The 21,040-nt window shown below is 43.1% G+C and overlaps 1 protein-coding gene across 1 annotated transcript in view; it reads right to left on the minus strand.

Moving 5' to 3' along the window:
- tiam2a (TIAM Rac1 associated GEF 2a) overlaps positions 1-9,356 on the minus strand; it is a 47,405-nt gene extending 38,049 nt beyond the window's left edge. The window contains exons 1-5 of the mRNA XM_053335184.1: positions 9,171-9,356; positions 7,125-8,306; positions 3,396-3,834; positions 2,849-3,021; positions 1,583-1,807 (exon numbers count right to left, since the gene is read on the minus strand). Coding sequence (XP_053191159.1) covers positions 1,583-1,807; positions 2,849-3,021; positions 3,396-3,834; positions 7,125-8,300 — 2,013 coding nt within the window. The 5' untranslated portion in view covers positions 8,301-8,306; positions 9,171-9,356. The remainder of the gene's footprint in view (positions 1-1,582; positions 1,808-2,848; positions 3,022-3,395; positions 3,835-7,124; positions 8,307-9,170) is intronic.
- Positions 9,357-21,040: the final 11,684 nt, after the last annotated feature.

Consider the following 21,040-nt stretch of genomic DNA (forward strand, 5'->3'; position numbering starts at 1 on the left):
GTGCATAAAATTCGATTTACTGATTCATGCCAGGGTACGTCACTGATGAACAGATTTTTTTAAGATGTATTATAAACAGTATTAGCCTGCTCCTTCATGGGACCTAAATCTGTGCTTTAAGACAATCTAGCAATATCAGTGGAGAAGCAGGGCATGTCGAGACCCATCTGGCCTGCGTGCACAACATATTTACATCCATTTCAGAACCATTAAGCAAGGCAGAAATAAGCCTTTCTTTTAGCAGATCCTCATCTTTTCTTAGTTCCCCCTCTTTAACATCTGCCCCAAGCTCTCTGTAAAAGCCCTAATTTATAATAAGTCTTTCAATGCAACTTGATCACAGTGTGTGTGTGCGTGTATGTGAGAGTGTGTGATAGGGATGTAAAGGCGGACTTCAAAAGAGGTCTACTGGCACTGATTTCAGTAGACATAGGTGGGGGTGAGGGTTAGGCGAGTACTTCAAAGTAGTGCCCTGTTGGTGCTAGACAACCCCACCGAAACCTTAAATCTATCATCGACCTCAGGGCGCCTGTATCAGAGTCCTGTCCCATACCCCCCTGACCCTGTCATTTACTCCCACCCTGTCTTTCTTTGTCTACTCTGAATTGGCATACTGCATAACTCGAAACAGATACCAGCACATGATCAGTCAGTCCAGCAGTCAGGCAGTGACATCTCCATTGGTCATTACTGTGGTGAGCTGCCCAGCTTCTATTTTCCTTGTCCTCCATAAAAAGATACTCAAATATATACTCAAAGACCAAAATAGACCATGTAAAAGTCCTGATATACTCCAAAATAAACAGTAAGTCATTTTTTGCTTTTCAAGCTCACAGACATGAACAGCTGCTAAAACACTGACCCTAGTGGCTACGAAAATGCAGAAAGTATAAATCTTTGCCTTAAGAGGTGCTTCAAGTGACCACCTGAGTCGCAGACATAAGATGCAGCTGGATTTTCCCACATTCCACAATAAACACTAATTTCTTGTAAAAGTATTTGTGTTCTTGCTACGCCATAAGTTATGGGCTTTTTATACCCGTCTGCAACACTGTATGTAGGCTACAGCACAGTGCTGGTTGCTTTGGATTCTCCCTCAGGCTGTGAGGAGGAGGAAGAGGATAATGCACATTGAGAGCCCATTACTAGGAAACATCTGGAATCCCAATCTGATGCTCAGGGAGTGAGATGCTCCCCTGGGCCCCTCACGATGCGTTTGGGGATTGGTGCATTTAGGCCACTTCTCCCACCAGACAAACCCAACAGACAAAAATAAAGCCCTGTGCTTGTCACCGCACTCACAAAATCAGGAAAAATAAGTAGGGCACATCTTGTGGCTGCTCCATGTATCACGTGGCATAAGGACACACAGAGGAGTCTAAAAATCAAAACTTAACATCAAAAGAGTATACGTGATGACAGCTGATCAATCAGTGCTTTAAAGAAATCCAGCAGCTTTCCTGTGGAATCTGTTCCAGGGGGAAGAAAAGCACTGCAATATGTGAGATTCTCAGTGATGCTGGTCATCACTTCAGCTATTTCTGCTAATATTTCACCATCATTATCATCATGACCAACTAACCTGGTTTTCAATGGCCTTGCGGTTTTTGGGATCGCTGACTACCGTCAGTTGAAGCTCAGCCATCTTCCTCATCTTCCCATCCATGTCAATCTTCTGCAGGAGGCCGCGGACCTGGCTCCGCAGCAGACGCACTGTATCCTCCTTCCCCTGGCGCTTGGCCAGCAGAGACGCACTGGCAGAGTGGATAGCTGTCACCCAGTTCTCCAGGTCAGTCTGGTTGCTGGCCTTCAGGGGCAGAGAGAGACAAGAAGTCCAATTTGATGAAGTAGCAAGGCCAATATTCCCATTACAAGCTGAATTCAGAGATCCTAAGCCTGATAAATCTTCTAGGATTATCAATGCGCTGCTATTGTGTTATCCTATCATACATCACAATAAGATCATTGGATGGCAAGCCAGGCTTTGGTGGATCAATAAAAGCAATCTTGATTAATGTTGCCTCTATGAAAAAGCGTTTGTTATGAACTGTTTCTGAAATCAAGCACACATTTTCTCCATTAATAGGCCATTTCATGATTATCACTCAGTCTTTATAAGATGATTCACTCTGAGGTGTTTCTCGTGAAATCAGTTGAACCGCTTTTAGATCAAGAATGACTCATGTTTAACAGGCTATGTGAGTGGAAACAAAAGGATGAAACCCACACCATCTTCATGTTATAAAGCTGATTTTCTCTCTGCATGCCTCTGGGGCTGTGTCAGCTCCACACTACCCTGTTTCATTAGATGTAGGTCTGGACACTGCGCATAATGCAGTCTGGGAAGCTTGTAATCATGAGTGGAGGAAGCTACAAGGCAAGAGCTGAGGCTGGCCATGAATTTGGTAGTGATATGTAGGTCAGTAAGCACAACAGGCAAATGGGCTCTCAAAACCCTTGGCTGGAAGGTTCAGGCACTTTGCTTGCAAGTTCCTGTCAGGCCATAATTGGTCATTTCATATGCGATAAGCGAGGGAAGGGAAGCTCAAATTGTGTGTACGGTCTAATTTAACCACAAACATGTACTGAATCTCTGCACACCACCTGACTTTCTGCTTAAATGTACATTCTGACAATATGAGACAGTAGATTGGAGAAAGTAATGAGGGAAAAAAACTTTGTTATGCTATCTTAAATGTCTGCCATCCATTAAATCAGGAAAAAGTTGAAAAGTCTGTCAAAATACTCAACAATAAACAAGATTTCTTACAGCACAGACATTATACACAAGATTTACCACTGAAGATTTAACTCATCTGTTTGCAGAAATGTAACTGATGTGTTTCACCTGAAAGAGGTAGACATCTCCGTATGAGTTGCTCAGGCAGAAGACATTCTCCTTTTTGGGGTGCTCCGGAACGGCCTGGACAATGCTGTCCTCAGCCAGGAGAGCATAGCGAGGTGATAGATCCTGCTCTGGAGAGCCTTTACCATATGTCTCATAGAACAGCAATGTACATCCTGAAAACGATAAGATGATTGGAAGTACAGACAGGAAAAGTCAAAGAGATGGACACAAATGTATATAATGTAAAAGTGAGTGAAGCAGAAGACACTTGGCCTGGATTCAATGTAATTCCCTGTAAGCTTTTAGGATAGCTGGAAAGAACAATTACTAAATGTCAAGTGTAACACAGTGGGTCAAGGACATGACTTAGGTTAGGAAGGACATTGTGAGACCACTGAATTATACACCTAAAAATGAGATAATCTACTTGACATTGAATTATTCTAAAAACACAAGTCACAAAATCATAATCGTTGACTCTGCTTCAAGGAGAATGGTGCATAACTGCTCGGTTCACATGCTCCTCTGTCATCAGATGTAACCTTACCTTTCAGGGTCACCCAGTACTGTTTCCACTTGCGACGGGTCACCAGCTCCAGCTTCCTGTCCTTGTGCAAGGTGACGAGGGGTTTGAAAGAAAGCCACCCAGCCCGTCTGACTACTCCTTGCTCCTTTTCAAACAGTAGGTCCAGCTGCTCTAGGGAGCCCTCAGCCGACTCGCTGCTGCTCTCCCCGTCCTCGGTAGAAGGGTCTCCTATCTCACCCCCTCCCTGTCCGGTGCCCATCTCTAGCTCTCTCATGAAGTTCTCATAAATGTTCTGGCGTAGGGCATCGTTGGTCGTTTGGTGAATAGCCCCTGACGATTGGGCTCTGGAGGCTCCTGAGAACCAGAGGAGACTTGAGACCTGAGAGGGGGAGCTGGTGTCTGCAGTCAGGCCATCAACTCCACTGTCAAAGGCATCACTCAAGTCCTTGTACCTGGTCTCCTGTACAGGCACATAATGAGAAAAAAGGTGTGGATGAGAGGTAGGAACCTGAGGACAAACAATATGGGGGAAAGCATCATCACTGAGGATGTTTCATAATGAGTTTACAGATTCATTGTTCCTGACTACATGTAGGCAAAACCCCCACCTTGTTAGCCCCCAGACATACACACCTCTGTATATATGGCAAGCCCTCTGAGTATTTAGTGGAACAAAAATCAAACAGTGCTCTTTTCAATTAGCCCCAAGGCACTGCAAAATTGGAGGAGAAACTTTTGAAAAAATCTAGCCAAACCCCTCGAACCTACTTCAAAGTCTGCATTACAGTCTCTTAATCTTTTGCTAGGATGAGAAAGTGGGACAAATTTCCTGTGATGGCACCTGGGAGGTTGGAACCCTCCAGGCTCAGACAATTTCACGTCATTTGAGGTCTGCTGTGGCTTCCCAATTCCCCAAATGAACACTTGATGGAATCGCACTCTTTCATGCCTAATGACAGCCTACCTACACTTGACTAGATTGCAGCATTGATTCTGCCCCTGGCAACAGAGTGGAGTACTCTCAACATGCAGACACACACTATCATGCCGGAGCTCATTCTCTGTCTTTGTTTAGTCTTGTGTTTCACTTAACTTCATCAAGTTTTTCTCATAAACCAGCAGGCATTCTTTAGCTTACATATGAAAAATAATAACAATGTGATTCCTTTTTGATTCTACAGATGTATTTTCTTCTCACACCCTGCCACCAGAAAGGTCAGCTTTCCTGCAACTACCGAGAATTTAATGAACCCTTTGAACCCACAGTGTTCACCTGCTACCATAAAATATACAAATATATATCTGTATGGTATAGTTGTATGAAAATGTATCCTGAGCAGAAGGGGAGTCTTTTTCTGCTTTCCTTTGTTTTCCCTAGCCTGCACAGCCCATATTTATCCACCCTCTCCCAGCTGTTTCTCATCTGGAGCAGGTTATTGGGCTTAGCATCAGGGTCACAGTGTGACCTTTAAACCCACAACAGAGCCCTAAAGTCCAGGTGGAGGGAACCAGAGCAGGAGGTGCTCCTGATTTTAGTCAAACAACTGAAAGGAGGCCCTGTGACCAGCAACCAGCCCTTGGAGATATATAAGCAGCAATGAGCAAAATGGCCCCTGGGGGAAAGAGGAAAATTCAGTCTGAAACACCAACTCAGTGACTTACACATGAACTTGTTGCAGCCCTGAAAAGTCACCCCTAGCATGAATAACTCTTGGGTTTTTATTTTTATTTTTAATGTGCCTGGAATGAACCAAATTAAGCTAGGTCGAGCTTTACCGGAAAAGTTCAGATTGATTCTATGAAAGACATCATTTATGTCTAAAAACAACAACTGGCTAAATAAAAATGGTTACCAATACCTGGTGTTGGCATATTTTCTTTTCTTTGAGTGATCAAACCCATTTTAAAGGTTTATGGAGGATTTCAGCAGATTTTCGGCAAAAAACAGCTTTCTATCCATGTTATTTGCGGATAAGGAAAGAAAGACTGAAGTAAATCTGTAGGTGCTAACATGACCCCCAAAACCAGTTAAGCACTAACACATGGCCATAGATTAGCATGGCATTATGGCAGGCAGGAGATTTAGAAGGCACATTACTAATGTAAAGTGAAAGCCATGTAACACTTAAGATGAATACTGGCAGTCTATTGCATATTTGTCACTACAGGGTTGAGCACCAGGGTTAAGCCAAAGGATCTATAGTAGCCATATTTCACTCAGGATTATCTGATATTTAAGTGCAAAGAGAAGCTCACAAATTCTTACTCATAACAGAGAAGACCAGCTATACACAATGATCGTTCTATTCTGTCCTTTTGTTTGTTGTCAGACCCAACTGACTGAACGCCAATCCCTATTAGCAGATTTACTCTAAGGACCGTGAGGGGAGCACAGAAAATCTGCACCACATAACAGCCAGAACAACCATAAGTCATTCATTAACATTAAAGTAGGGGTGGGGTTAAATTTTCAGCTAGGATTTAGTTTCACTCTAACAGAGCCTCTCAAAGGCTTACAGCTATTCTCTTGGCACTGCCAAAACATCGTGCTTAAAACTTTTACAAGGCAAAGCTAAACGAATTAATGCAGAAACAATTGCTTTCAAGCCTCAAAGACAGAGGGACATGAGTTCAGACTCAGTTTAAACAAATGTTTTATGTCAAATTAAGGCTATTAAGTATGTTTGCAGAGCAAAATCACATGGTTCTTAAATAGGTCCCAGTGACATGCAGTCAAGCTGTAGTTATTTTGAACATCTCCTCTGACCCGAGCCTGTATGGTAAGTATCATTTTACTACGGTGAAAACGTCTATGTATCAGCCGTCTGCTCTGTGTTCCATTGCTAGCATTTTTCTGCAGCATCCTGCTCCATTCTCAAGTTTCTATGGACTTCCAAAAAAACAGCAGTTAGCTTGAAACCTTCAAACCCTTTTAATAAAATATAGTGCTGGAGCTAATGAATAGAGATCATAACAGACCCCCCCCCCCCCCCCCCCTGTAAGATTAATAAAGTGAAAATTTAAAAAAATTCCATCCTTACAGCCAACATGCACATCTGACCGTAAAAAAAAGAAGACTTCACCATGCAACAAGTACTCATAGTTCAATGGCTAGTCACAATCAGTATACAATATTAGTTAAAATGTACCCACCCAGATACAGCCATCATGACATCTGCACATCGACTCCCAACTTCTTTTCCACGGAATATCATCCATGTCTTACATTGATTAGGGAGTATCTCTCTTCCTTGTTCCACTCTCACAAAAACAACAAGACCCAGCGCTGGCTGCCTTACAAATTTCATTTTGTGCCACCCCACTGTGACCCATCCTCAGACAGCTGGTGTTGTGGTGCTAAGGACCAGAGGACGGTGGTTGGTTCCTGGCCATGCCAAGGCCACCGCTGTGGCTCATGATAATATAAACCTTGCCAGGCAGGAAACTGTCTGTGCATAGCTGTTACTGATACTCTCTCTTGTTCAATAAGCTGTTGTTCTAGGACTAGTTACGAAGGAACTACAGACAACCACAATAAGATGGTGATAAATGGTGATTGTGATTTTAAACTATAACAGCTGTGGGTTATGGGGTCACTACAAACACAACATCTATGCAAACTATTGGTTTACATACCATGTGGGTAAGATCTCTGTATGAACCCTGTGTGTGATAATGGAGTACAAATCATTAAAAATGCTGAGCTCAAGACTAAATGTGATCCTTAAAATCCATTCTTGCCAAATTTACCTGAGATTTTCTCTTCTTACGGCTGAGGCTGCCAGTCCAGTCACTGAAGCGTCGCATGCGGTTTTTGATAGAACCTTTCTTGTGGAAGATAAAATCTGGTTCAACCTGCTCCTGGTGCTGTTCCTGATCAGGGTATTGGTCCTGATCCTCACCCATGGTGTGGGTTTTAGCCCTTCGACAGGGCAAAGTGTATGATGAGTACCGCCGGGCCTCTTGGCATTCTTCCTCCAAAGGAACATCAAGGACTGATGCAAAGGAAGCTCGGTGTGTCCGCTGGCCTGGTGGAGCCCCCTGTAAATGGGAGGTCAGTTCCTTGGCTGTGGGAAAGGTAGCAGCCATTGTGGGATCCCTGTAGAGGTCTGTGATGGACAAAGGGTGAGACTGCTCAGTGAAAGAGTCAAGTTGGTGAATTGGAGAGTGCACTAGTGTCCGGCCAGCAGAGCAGGGTTGGTCCTGCTCACACAGCTCTGTGCTGGGACCCCAGGGCGAGTCATACCAGGAACCATCAGAGCTCAGTGAGCTTCCTTTACTGGTCCTGGCTGTGGAGGAGGTAGAGGCTGGTGGTGGACCGCTACGGTGGCTTTCGGGCCTACTACCACTGGAACCAGGCAGACTGGGGATAGAGGCAGATTCCAGGTTGGGAGAGAACTTGAGGAGCTGGACAGGACCAGAAGCCTCTTCCAACAGTAGGGCATTGCCTGAGGTGTTGGTGAACTCCACCCTGAGACTGCCATCTTTTTTGATCACCACCCGTGGGCTACTCTGTTCTTCTAAAACCTCATGTTCATCACTGTGTCCATTCAGGGTGTGGCCATTGAGCTCTGCACCATACGGATTATCTTCATAGTCATCTGACACATGCCGCCTGTGTATACCACATCCAGGGGATCGATGCCAACGATGCTCACTTGGGCTGCCTCTCGCTCCCTTGGAGACATAGTCATAGTGACGAGTGGAGTAAGGCTGCCGGCTTTTGGGAGGGGAAAGACAGCCACGGCCCACAGACCGGACCTTGTACCCTGAGCCTAATGGGGCATTCTTCCACCATGTATGAGGTGACAGAGCATCATCTTTGGATGAGCGGAACTTCAGTGAGTATGGCTTCTGTTTTCCAGGGAAGACAAAGCTCGTGCCTTTAGGGCCCTGGATGCTATACTGGCTCTCTGAATTCCCCATCACCGCCTGGAAAATAAAATTAAAAAAAGAAACTAAACCATATTGTCACAAGGATTATGCTTGCTGGAAAATGAATGGTACTCACACAGGCAGTATTTTATATATAACATATATGACATAATGCTAGTTCACATAAACGACATAAAATTAACTTATTACTCATAAACAGTAAATGGTACACTCCCATAGACCAAGCACATGAATGTTAAATTTGCAGTGGCTGTTTCCAGAGTAAAACAGCAGCATGTCTAATATCTTCCTTATGCCTTTCAAAGAAAATAGCTATAAGTAAATCTATTGCATCTGGTCATTATCCTGGAGGGTCTACCCCCCTCTCAGTTTACTACATTCTTCCATTCTTTCTACAGAAAAGTCAAGTGAGATGAACAGGCTTTAGGCTGTCATGGCTGTTATGTGTGATGGAGGTCAGGACAATGAAAAAAATCACTTCCAGACTGTCCACAACATTCTTACATTAGTGACGGGGATCTGTGACCAGACAGGCATTTCATTACATGGCTGATACTATAGCACATAAACTACTAGCACAACTGCTGTCAGTAAGAGACAGTACTGTATCTCATGCTGTCTGTGATGTGATTACATAATAGGCCCAGCTAAGATTAAACACCTTTACCAGTCTACAGGTCTTTGAATTGGCACAAGTAGATTAAGAACTAGAAACAATGCAAAAGGGGTCATGGATATAACACCTTTCTTTTTCTGTTTACACACACACAAAAACCTACAGATAAAAGCAATGTCCTCACATGTACTAAACAAATACTAAGAGAAAATATATATTTTAATTTCAGCACAAGATATAATATACCCATATATGAGACACAATTCTATGGTTCTCAGACTCACCTGTCTCAAAGTGTCTCCTCGGATTGTTATTTGCACGGTTCCCTTCGCTTCATTTCTCACAATAAACCCTGTCCTTTGTCGTCTCGCTCATCTGAAACAGAGAAAGAAGTTGTCTGACTTTAGTCTCTTTCCACACAGCACTGTAATTTACTTCATGTAAGGAGCTCCATGTTTGATAACAGGTGTGCCAGCTGAAGAGTAGACATAATCCCCAGGATTTGGGGGGGGGGGGGGGGGGCTTTGTAAATACATACTACATGTTGCTCATTGAGATAAACAAAGCCACTGAAAACAGAAATAAGGCTCTTCCACCAGCTGATTGCCTTACTTTTTGTAATTTGAGATTTTCTGTATCTAAAAAAAAAAAAGCATTGCAGGTTTGCAAAAATGATTCAGCAAATGTCCCAAAGATAAGAATATATCCCGCTCTCCCATAAGTATCAGGTTCACGGCAACCAAGTTCCAGTGATATCACAGCAACCAAGCTTTGCATTGAGTCAGTACAGTAGAGTAGTGCCACCCTGGCGCTACAGTATGACTAGTTTAAAAATTTACTCCACCCCCTCCAAATCTAACTCTCCTCAATCAGCCATCCAACCCAAACATTAGTCGCATTTTTCCACCACCCCACAAGTAAATGACGTCGTCTTTGATCAGGGTTGGGAAAGTTTTTGAAAGCCGTCTACAGTTTACCCGTCTGTTTATTTTTAAACCTTGGAATCCTAGCTTGTTCCTTTTTTTCATTCGTCACCACCAAATTTGTCCAGGGGCAGGATCCAAAACGAGAAACGGCTGAGGAACACTCTTTGTGAAGGCACCGGGCATCTTCCGAGAAGCAGTCTGACTCTGTCTTGTATGAGTGTAATACAACCCACTGACATGTATGTAGCTCACACTCCAAGAAGATTTTCAAAATAGTGCTAACTCCACTAAGCCTCGCAGCACACGTACAGCATGTGTAGGGTTACAGTATAAACAGCCCAATGCCAAAAGCCCTAACCTTCAGGATTAAGTGATCGGCAGCATTAAGAGTTGATCTGCTCCTGTCTGGATGTACCTTGACTGTGAGGTGAGATTAAACAGAGAATAAATGCACTACTGTAAAAGAGTGTGTTTGCATTTTGTTGAGGAGCAAATTCCAGGGGACTTGAACAATTTCAAAGCAAAGTTCAAGGATGGGACAAAGATGCAGGCTAATGTTACACACACACACACACACAAAAAAAAATCAAACATCACAAGGAGACACACAAGGACATGATTCCCTCCTCCTTTAAAACTACTCAGAATGTGTGTGAAAAAATAGCACTTGAATGGAAACTTGCTGGAGACATGTAGACCTGTTAATGAACTTGAACCATCACTCAGAGCTGATCAGAGGATTAACCAAACACTCACTTCATTTGTCATGTGTTAGAAGGTGAGCACCAGGGAGTAGACACTGAATAAAACCAATACAAACACTGAGCGATAGCTTAGATAATAAGACCCTGACTCACCCTACACACCCCGCCATTTTCTGCTAGAAACAAAGAATTTCCAGCGTTGTGATGCAAGTTGACGCCACAACATGGTACTTGGATACATGGCTACCAGAACTTGACTAGTCTAACTAAATACCTGGGTCGTCCTCATCAACTTAAAAAACTACAGTAAAACCATCTAAGTTTTTGTCAATTTCCCATTTTCCTCTCACTTCCGATATCTAACCTACACTGAGCATGCACAATGTCACCGGTTAGCATCACTAGTTTGCAACGAAGCATAGCAAGCATGAAAATATTTTGCTTTTTGTCTGACTTGTATCTGGAACCTCAAATGTTGGGGGTAAAATATTTTGAAGTCCCTGCACATGAATGAGGAGTAACTAAACAAAGCTCTGAAGTAAACATGTAGAAAGCAGCTGCCGACTACTTCGGGATTCAGCATAAAGCCGGTTGTCGAACTTGTCACAATGTGTGCTTTCTTTTAAACTCTACCACTGATGCTTTTCTTGTAAAGTTTATTCAGGCGGTGCAATGCTGTGAGTGTGAAAGGCTCAAAGGCGTGCCAACACACAAACCTAAAGACACACACGTTTGCCTTCTGCTGCGACTTGAACTAGAGTATTGTGCGACTGTTTCGGGAGAACAACAAGACAAGTCTTCCTTTTAGCGGCAAACACTGCGCTCAGTCTGAACCCTCCCCTCCCTCTTCCCCTTCAATCCACTGTTCTCATCAATAGCCTTCCTACAGGCCATCTGCTCAGGGGCCAAGGGACCACTGCCACCCCAACCCTCCTCGACACACCCTATGACCTGGCATTCTTCTCCTGCTGCCCCGGTATGACTCCCACGTAAGCTTCATGTTTAGTCTGGCACTGTGTTTGTATCTTGGGTCTGGAGTTCAGGATAATGGTGAGGAATGGGCCACACCTCGATATGGTATAAACACAGTAGGTGCATGAAGGCAGCAGGTTAAAAGAGTAACCGTCTTTTTCCTTTACCAAAGACCACCGTGCATCTCTGGAACAGGAGCTCTGCAACCTCCCTCTCCTTCACAGAGTCTGGAGTACTACGCTTGCTTTATTGACTTTATTGTCCTTGAATCTAAACTTGAAGAACAAAGCTTGTGGAATAAAGTATTGACACAGCAGTATGAAAAACAGAGCAATCCTCCAGAGAGCCAAACCACACTGTAATATCATGTTGCTGTTGGTGCAGTTTTTTTCTTCACACTACTACTGTATGTTGAAGATAAAGGTATAATCTTGCTGGACTTTTTTTCAAAGGTTGCCCCCCAAAAAAGCTGAAAATATAAGCCAACCATACTGCACACATGTGATTCTGATAGAAGAAATCAGAAATCAGCAATGCAAATGACAAAGAGAGTGGCCAAAATAATCTCAGTACAACATAAAGTACTAAGAAGGCTTCATTTTTGAATTATTACTCTGTGAACTAGGAACTATTAGGTCATTTGTTATGGTTAGTGACTGTTACAACAATCACACCGCTTTCCTCCTGTCAAATCACAGCTCATGGGACTTGTCTCTTATCACTTCCCTCTGGCACTGTGACAAGTGACCTCTTAAAGGAGCAGTACACTTAAAACTTCACTCTTTCAAACACATCTTAAATTCAAACATATGCAAAACAACCCCCAAGTTCTTTCAGTACAAAAACAACAACAACAGGAAGTCAAGAAGAATAAAAAGAGAAAACCGTGTTATTGGATCTAAAGACTAGGCCGTCCCCTGCTGAGTTTTTGTCATATGAACCAGATTTAAAGTATCCTGCGGTTGTTTGCTTATGAAGAGAATATCTATCTATGAATCACCCGCTGAAAGCCCATATTACTGTGCGGTGGATGCAGCCAGAGCCACCAAACATCCATCAAAGTGCTTGTTAAGTGTCTTTTGGACTTTTTCATTATACATTTAGAAGCTCCGCGCCTGGCTCCTGACCAAAAATGACATGGCAGTCTTCTGAAAGATTTATACACGTATGCCACTGCCATTCCTGAGTGATGCCAAGAAAATAAAAATGTTTCCAAACACGTTAATACGATGTGCTCCCATCGAGCAAGCAACCATCAACTTCAGCAGTAACTTAGACAAGGTGGCAAGTTGGTCTCGTGACATCCCTGAAACCCACAGCAGTGAAAGTGATAAAGTCGGAGATTGTGAAAGGTCATTGTGTATATACATTTACAAGGTTACACTGCTGAAGGCTAGAAGAGAAAGGAAGGCCATATACTTGAGATAAAAACTGAAGTTCTAACTGCTATCTACTGGATACAGCTGGAAGATAAGCAGCAGTCAAACATGCAAACACACAGTGTAACCACCTGTGCATCTCAACAATAGGAAACACAATGCAACCTCCTCACCCCAGCCTGCTCTCAATCCAGTAAATAGGAGAAACAAAGGGAGAAGAAGATAAAACACAGAGCCCATAACATCCCTTACCTCTGTGGCCCGAGCTTTAATCTAAAAGCTCTTTGAAGAGCTTGCAAAGGGAGAAATCTAGCTGGTGTTCTCTGATCTCAAAGTGGATTCTCCCTGTGAAGGCTCGTTGAGTCTTAAAGCAACACACGCACACCGCGTCTGACTCAACCACCCAGGCACACTGGAAGACACGTGGAAAATCCCTCCCGGCTTCCAAGCGGCAGCGAATCACAATCCTCTCGGGGCAACCCTAGGTAACGGAGAGCGCCAAGAGGAAAAGCGGGAGAGCTGAGAGGAAAAAGTGAAATGTTCTCAACAGAAGAGCTCTCAGAAAGAGAGGCGAGGATGTTTTAAGGCTCTCATCCATTAAGAGTCTCCACTGCAAAGAGGCTCCACTTCTCCACTGAGTTGTTTTTCCTATATCCTGCTTTTCCGTTGGCTAGGAGGAGGATGCATGGCTTGTTACAGCCAAGGCGGTTTTCCATAGCTGTTTGAGGCGATTGGGCGAGACAAGCTGGCGTATAATGGCTGCAGCACTGCCTGGGAGGCACTGGGGAGGGCGCAATGACTGGAGCTCTTGTCTGACCCTAAATACCACAATGACCCCAGGAGGAGGCCAGGGAGGCAGCCAGCTACTGGGGAGACAGAAAGAGTGTGTGTGCATATGTGTGTGTGTGTGTGTGTGTGTGTGTGTGTGTGTGTGTGTGTGTGTGTGTATGAGTCAGTGTGAGCCAGAGAATAAGTACAGTGAATGAAGACAGGGGCTTGGGTTTATAAAGAACAGGGCCAAAGAGGAAATTACAGAAGAAGAAAAAGAGTGACATAGCTAATCTATCTGAAAGTTTCTGTGGGCAAGAAGAGTGAAATGTGCATCTTATTTAGAGAAGATAATTAAAAAAAACAAGAAGAAAAGGTCAAAACTAGAATTAGAATTTCTGAGATGCACTTGAAATGTTGTGACTAAGCTGTATCCCAGTGGAGACTAACTTGAGACCGCCGTCGGTCTAAAAACACACACATGCCTCCATTTGTCTTTGGTTCACATAGCTGTGGTCACACAGTCAAACTGGACCTATTCAGAAAGCCACACCAGAACACGGCACAGCATTTGAACTGGATGAAGCGTGCCAGACTGTTCCCAAAGCTGCTCACGAGCCAGTTGTTTATTTCAGAGGAGCTGGGTGAATATTATAGTACATGTGAAATGGAAAACATGAGACTTTAGGTAACTGTATTCTTCCCTGGAAATTCACCGTAGTCTGAAAAGCTATTCAAAGTCATATCCATTCTATGCAGTATGAGCAGCTGTGAAGTAGTCTTCCATCACCCTGCTGCTTGACATGGAAACATCAGCTTTGGGACACAATATGAACAACGTTCACTGGGACTAAACAACATTGTTAAACGACACAATAGTCCTTGTGGACTAGTCTGAGCTTCTCTCAAAGCCCTTTGTCTGGCTACACATGGAGGCAGCTAAAAGGTTGGTCAACAACACACTCGGAGTGACAGGGAGGCATGAAAAGAAAGAGGCAGTGACAAAGAAAAGAGAAGGCAGGGACGACTGCTGCCATGCATATTCAGAAAGAGCAGGTGGTGCGTCTAATTCCACCCAGCCAAATGATCTGACCCCTAATTAAGATCAATTAAGGATCTACCAAGCTCTCTGGAGCCAAATCAAATCCTTCTATATCTAAGCTCTGGGCACAGACATCAAAGTTATGGCCATTTACATGTTTTTAACTGCTGAGCTGATGCCCACCTTGTTAGTGGGAGCTAAAGGTCACATTACATTATATCATGATAATGATATACATACTGATACATCGTACTCTGCCTATGTATGTGCCTTAGTCAGATGGTAATCGTTGCAGCACAGGAAATACAGGGAAGAGGCGTATCTAACATGATTTTACATGGAGGAAATGGGAACTACTACTGTTGCATGGGGTGACACAGGGCTTGAGTAGTTTATCAGTAGAGCTTTGCCTTGGGATAAAGCTTTGAAAGACCAGAAATCCCTGCTGATATTGAGTCCTAAGATGACCCCAGATGGCCTCTCTGTTTTTCTGTGCAACAATGGCAATGTGACATAATCCATGTTGCTCATTGAAACGCTCTCCACCAAATTGGGAAGACAATTACTGCAGTTAAACCAATAGTAGATCATAAAGGAACTTGAATAATGGAAGATCATTAAAAGGTAAACGTGCCTTAGGGGTTTAGAAGGGCTCCAGAGTTTCGGAAATATAGAAACAGTCAATTGTGGAGACAGTCAATTGTTTTAAATCACACATTTTCTGTGAGAAAATGCTGGAACAGTTACTCACTAAATCCATTAGTTAGTTAAAAGCCAACGAATCTATGATAATTTTGATAATTATTTAAGTAAAAACTGTAAAATGCTCATTTTCTATAAATGTAAACTGGATACCTTCAACTGTTAATCAAACAAAACAAGACATTTTAAGATGGGTCTAAGAAATTCTAACAGGCATTTTTTTATTAGTATTTGTATATTAAATCAGTAACCTAATAGTTACTCTACAATTGTAAGTGCATTTATCAGAAAGAAAGAAAAATCTTAGGTTGCAGCCCTATTTCACCCCTACTACTGAAATAACATGAAATAAATATGAGCTTCATTTCACAATGTTTTGAAGAGACCTTAAAGCATTAAATGGAGGCCAAATCTTAATGCATCAATGCAGCTCACTGGACTGCACAGCACTCTATGTGTTTGTGGTATATCAAGCATCTCTGATGGATTAATTCCATTAATGTGTTAAACTTAGCGAGCACCTTCACTTACATGTAAATGATGCTTTTTACGAGGCGTAAATTATGTCACATTAAATCTCAGACAAATCACTTTCAATAATCCATCTGCGAGGAGAAGAAGTCACACTGGTCGAGCGATGCTCATGGGACCAAACCTGATGGATGGGGTGGAGGAAGAGAGTTGGGGGAAGAGTCAGCGGGAGAAATATGAGTTTTCACTCAGCATGCTAATACTTCTCCCTCCTAAACAGCGTGATGGAGCCACTCTCATAGCTGGAGGCCGTTTATGGTTTGATGCCATTGATTATCCTGCTCACTGGGGACTGCAGTCTGTGGCAAGTTGTGAACAAAAATGTCTGTTGGGAGGGAATAAATTGATGTTAATTGCTCATTTTAGCAAAGATTAGTACTCCACCACACCCAGAGTATATGGATTTCAAGTGTCTAGGGTCTAGAAATGCATTAGAAATTTAATCTCGAGGGTCGGAAGAAATGAGGGGAGTAGACTGATGGAATTCACTTAAGCTGGGATGCTTTAAGGGTCAGGGTGAAAGGTCAAGTCTTTTGTGTGGTGGTTGGCTTTCACACTCAACCCCACTCTGCATATTTAACAATTCAGCACCATGGTTAATAAAATACCCTGGAAAAAAAACTACGAAATACAACACAAATGTAATATAGAAAGACTCAAAACAGGAAAATACATAACGTTAAAAATATATTTCTTATATTTTATGACATTCATAAAGGTCAACCATCCCACTAATTATCTTCTATTCATCCTCCTCTGCTTCTTAATCCTTCTGTCCCATACAGTGAAATCTCTTATTTTCTGCCATCCTCTCATGCTGTCAACTCAGTTCATTTTCTACTACTTTTATAGCTCCTGTCAGACATGACAGCCCAAAACACAGAGACTCTGACACCGACTTTAAATCAACCAGGATATGTCGGCAAAATATGGGCTCTCTGCTAACAAAAGAGGGATGATGGGTGCCTGTGTGTGTTGAAATGGTGTGTGTATGAGAGGACAACACCAGAGGGTTTTTTGCTCTATGCTGACAGGGCCAGTGTAGAAATCTAAAATGAGAAATTTGGTGTTAACAGCTTCTGATGCTTTGCTTAGAAGAGACACTGACTCAGAATGTCCTCAAGGGGGTGTCTGCATCCATCTGCTGCATGCTTGTGTGTGTGTTTGTGTTGGAGCAAAGCAGTTTTGGTTGTAGTTTTGCTACCCCACTTTTTTTGTCTTTTTAAAAATAAATGTATCATGAAGTCCCTGCAAGGAGGTGATTATATGTAAGCAGCCTATGAAAAGCCTATGATAAAACCAACAAAAAACACACATTTCTGAACCACCCTTTGAGTTCGTTCAGTTGAACCTGTTGCTGATTGTTTGCCACAGCATGCTTTGGCTGTCAATCACAGTCTGTCAATGCACACAGGAATCTGACTGTTTAAAAGGTTAGAAACATGTTGTTTAGTTTAGCTGCGATCATAGACTGAAAATAAAACACAGGAAAAGATAGACTAGTCCATGTTGGATTGATCAGCTTGGCCCACTGACTCCATCCGAACTTTACATGAGCTAAAAGTAGGATTGTTACCTGATTTTCAAGTCAGTATTTGCCAACTTTACCAGCCCGCCTACCTAATGTTAGCTCACTGATTGGACAGGATTCAGCTGTGTAGATGGGACGTTAATAAAGTTGATTAAGAGTCGGCTCTTTTAAGTGTAACGTGACTACTAACCGCGCTGCCAACCTTCACACGCTAACCATGAGACTCATTTGACAATTTTCACATGCTCTAACACATCGTAGACATTTTCTCACGTAGTGAAAAACAAATTCATCCCTGATAACATTGTAGCGCAAAAAGAAGACACTGGCAGCGCATGGACTGATAAGACAGAGCTGCACAATGCAGAAGCAGCACTGTGCAGAAACCACTTATTCACACCATCGGGGGGAAAGTGACCAATATACACAAATCTATTATATTGTAATGTATTTCCATACATGCTGCTCAGAGTAATCTCAGTCAGCAGCTCTTCTGGAAGCAGCACAGTCTCTCCCTCTCTTCTCATGCTGTAAATATGAAATAGCCATTCTTCTAATAATCATTTCATGTCCTAATCCACTGATTTATTAATGTATCTTGGTTTTCATAGCAGCTTCAATCTAACTAATCTAGACTAGTGCAGGTGGCTGTTTCTTGACTTAATCCAAGAGGTTAGGTGATGTAGAAATGCAGAAAATTTGGTTTAAATTACAATTGTTTTCTCCCTACAGTTTATATATATCCTTCAAGTGTGCTTCCCCAAGAATAGGTTGACAGCTCTCACAAAAAGATGGATTGCATGTATGTGTGCAAGATCTAGCAAACAGCTGGAAAACTGCAGGTGCAAATCAGTTTTCCATCAGCTTCTCTCCTAATTAAGCAGCTTAATGGACAGTGGGAAGGTCATTTTGAGGGTTAAATCTGTGAAGGAGAAAGACAGAAACACCCGCACGATATCAGTATGTACTTGAACTTCTTCCAGAGCCACAAACATCTGAATTTCAGACTTATATTGCCACAATTTAGCTGCACTGACTTTTTGTGTGTGTGTAATCAGCATGCTCTCTCTCTCACACACACACACACACACACACCACTCAAGGCAAAGCTAACGCAGAGCAAGTTTCAAGTCTGTCTTTAAGATGCAAAGCTATATTGAAAATGCCTGAAGGTGCTGGTAAAAGTAATGGAATCAGTGACAGGCTGTGCATGAGAAATACAAGGAATAAGAGTCTTTAGCAGCCAAAGGGTCAGATAAGAGACCCTGAAGCTGCTGGGAAAACAAACGCACAACCCAGCCCTGCCCAGGAAGACAGGGCAGAGCTGTAGAGCACGACAGCTTCTTCGTTCAAAGGGAAGGGAGAGATACCTAATTATCTCCCCGCCGATAAGAGATGGGAAAAAGAAAAGTGCCTTTGAGGCGAAGAGAAGGAAAAAGAACAACGACATTAGCTGTTAACCTTCATGAAGGTTGGTTTGGATCTTAGGTACTATCAAAAAAAAAAATCTGTTTCTCTTCATCAACTTTTTGCCAAGATTCACAATGACTTTGTGTATTCTGCGCATTAGATGTGAATGCCTGCATAATACAGCTATATTAAGCCCCTCTGCAAACTGTATTATCTCAACTGAAACTGACTGCGGTTGCCCTTTGTGCGCTGCAGCATAATCTGTCACACGCTACGTGGTGTGAGCTCCAGTGATTAATATGATCAGCCCGCAACTCACTCACTCACTCATTACCATAGCAATAGCCACAGTAGTGTGCTGTGGAAATCATGTGAGACACACTCCAAGCTCCCTAAGGTGATCCATCAGAGATCATTGACCATTGCAGTACAATATCAGTCACACAGACAGAGCCAGCTGCTGGAGGTCACACCGAATCACCAGAGGTTTGAGCGAAACAATGAGGTACTAGAGGCTTGGGAGCAGGTAGACGAGTGCACGTACAGCAATCGATGCTCTCAAACTAAAAGTCACACATACACATTCAAAACTGCATAACAGACACACACTCGCAGCATCAATCACTGGAATCAAACAGGGAAGAAAAAACTATCAGGGGAGCAGAAATCAATTCATCGACAATTTGGAAAGGACAACGGCAATCGTTCAAAGCGCCCCAGACATGAACAAGCTTGATAAAAGCTTCTAACCAAATTGACACGCAGCTGGTGAATATAGCTCTATTTGGGGTAGTAGGGCAAACCACCATGTCTGGCTTTGTCCCACCAGACACACACACACAAACACAAACACCCGCACCACACACACCTGCTAAGCTGGCACATACTGCTGCAGGGGAGGGCCAAACAGCCTGCATCCAGATGCTCTATGGGTATATATGTGTGTGTGTGTGTGTGTGTGTGTGTGTGTGTGTGTGTGTGTGTGTGTGTGTGTGTGTTGGCGGTGGGGTGAGGTTGGAAGGTGGTGGGGGGAGGGGGGGGGGTCACGGAGCTCTTAGTCCTATCCATCACTGCCACAGACGACATGCATTAATCCCTCTCTGCATTCTTGAGGAGCTCCGACGCCAGAAGGAGTTTGCCCTTGTGGCCTCCCCCACCCCGGGTGTAGAGCACCACCCATGGCCCCTGGAGGCAGCTTTGCCCGCTGCAAGTTGAAAACTTTTTATTCAGAAATCTGTTGGCACCGTGTGAGCAAATGACTCATCGACGTGTGATTTAAGCTTGGAGAGGCAGAGGACAGGTTGACGCTAATGGATATGGTAATTCAAATGTTACCTTCCTGTGCCAAGGCGAGCCATATGTGCATGGTAAACTTGCACTCCAACTGGCAATGTCTCCCCTTTTATGGCCTATTAAGGGCCAAAGTGTATATCACAGCCAGGCCAAACAGAGCACAAATCACTCAGCTCCCTCTGATTGAATTCATTGTTCCCTTGACTGTCTGACTGATACCACAAATAAGCGACCTGGAAACAAACCAATGAAAATGACAAATAGGTGAGAAGTATCAAATAAGGTGAGGACCGGGTCATAGTAACTGTTGGTGCTTACTCAGCACTTTCACTGTCGTTCACACATCACAGTCACATCTCCTGACGCCTGAAATGGTGACAAACTGACAGCGAAAGCCAAGATGCTGCCTTAGGTCTATTAAGTGGTTATGCTAGTCCGGGCTCGTCTGGCTGGTTTGCTCATCATGATCAAGGTTAAGATAGATAACAAAGAAGCTTGTGCTAAGCTAGCCATTAGGAGCCATTACCTGAAGCAATTACAGTCCACATTAAAGCTTTTCTTTTACCACACATTGGCAGGTCTGAGAGATTGCCTCTGTTAAGTGCTCAGGATGAATGTTACCTGTCATCAAAGTTGGCAGCTCCTTCAATGTGGCTCAAAAATTGTCTGTTTTCTCTGTTTAAGTAAATACACATTGCACATTGTGAGATAGTTGAGTCCAAACTGACTTGCCGGTGCACTTTTCATGTAGCAAATTCTTAATAGCTTGGTTAATTTGTTCAAATTGTTAATATGCAATGATCCGCTTTATTCTGTCTTGTTTTAAAGTCGTGACAACTTAAAGAAATGCCTGAAACTGAACTACAGAAAAGCAGCGTAATCCCTTACTGCCAGAA

Source organism: Scomber japonicus, chromosome 16, assembly GCF_027409825.1.
Source record: "Scomber japonicus isolate fScoJap1 chromosome 16, fScoJap1.pri, whole genome shotgun sequence".
Taxonomy (NCBI): domain Eukaryota; kingdom Metazoa; phylum Chordata; class Actinopteri; order Scombriformes; family Scombridae; genus Scomber; species Scomber japonicus.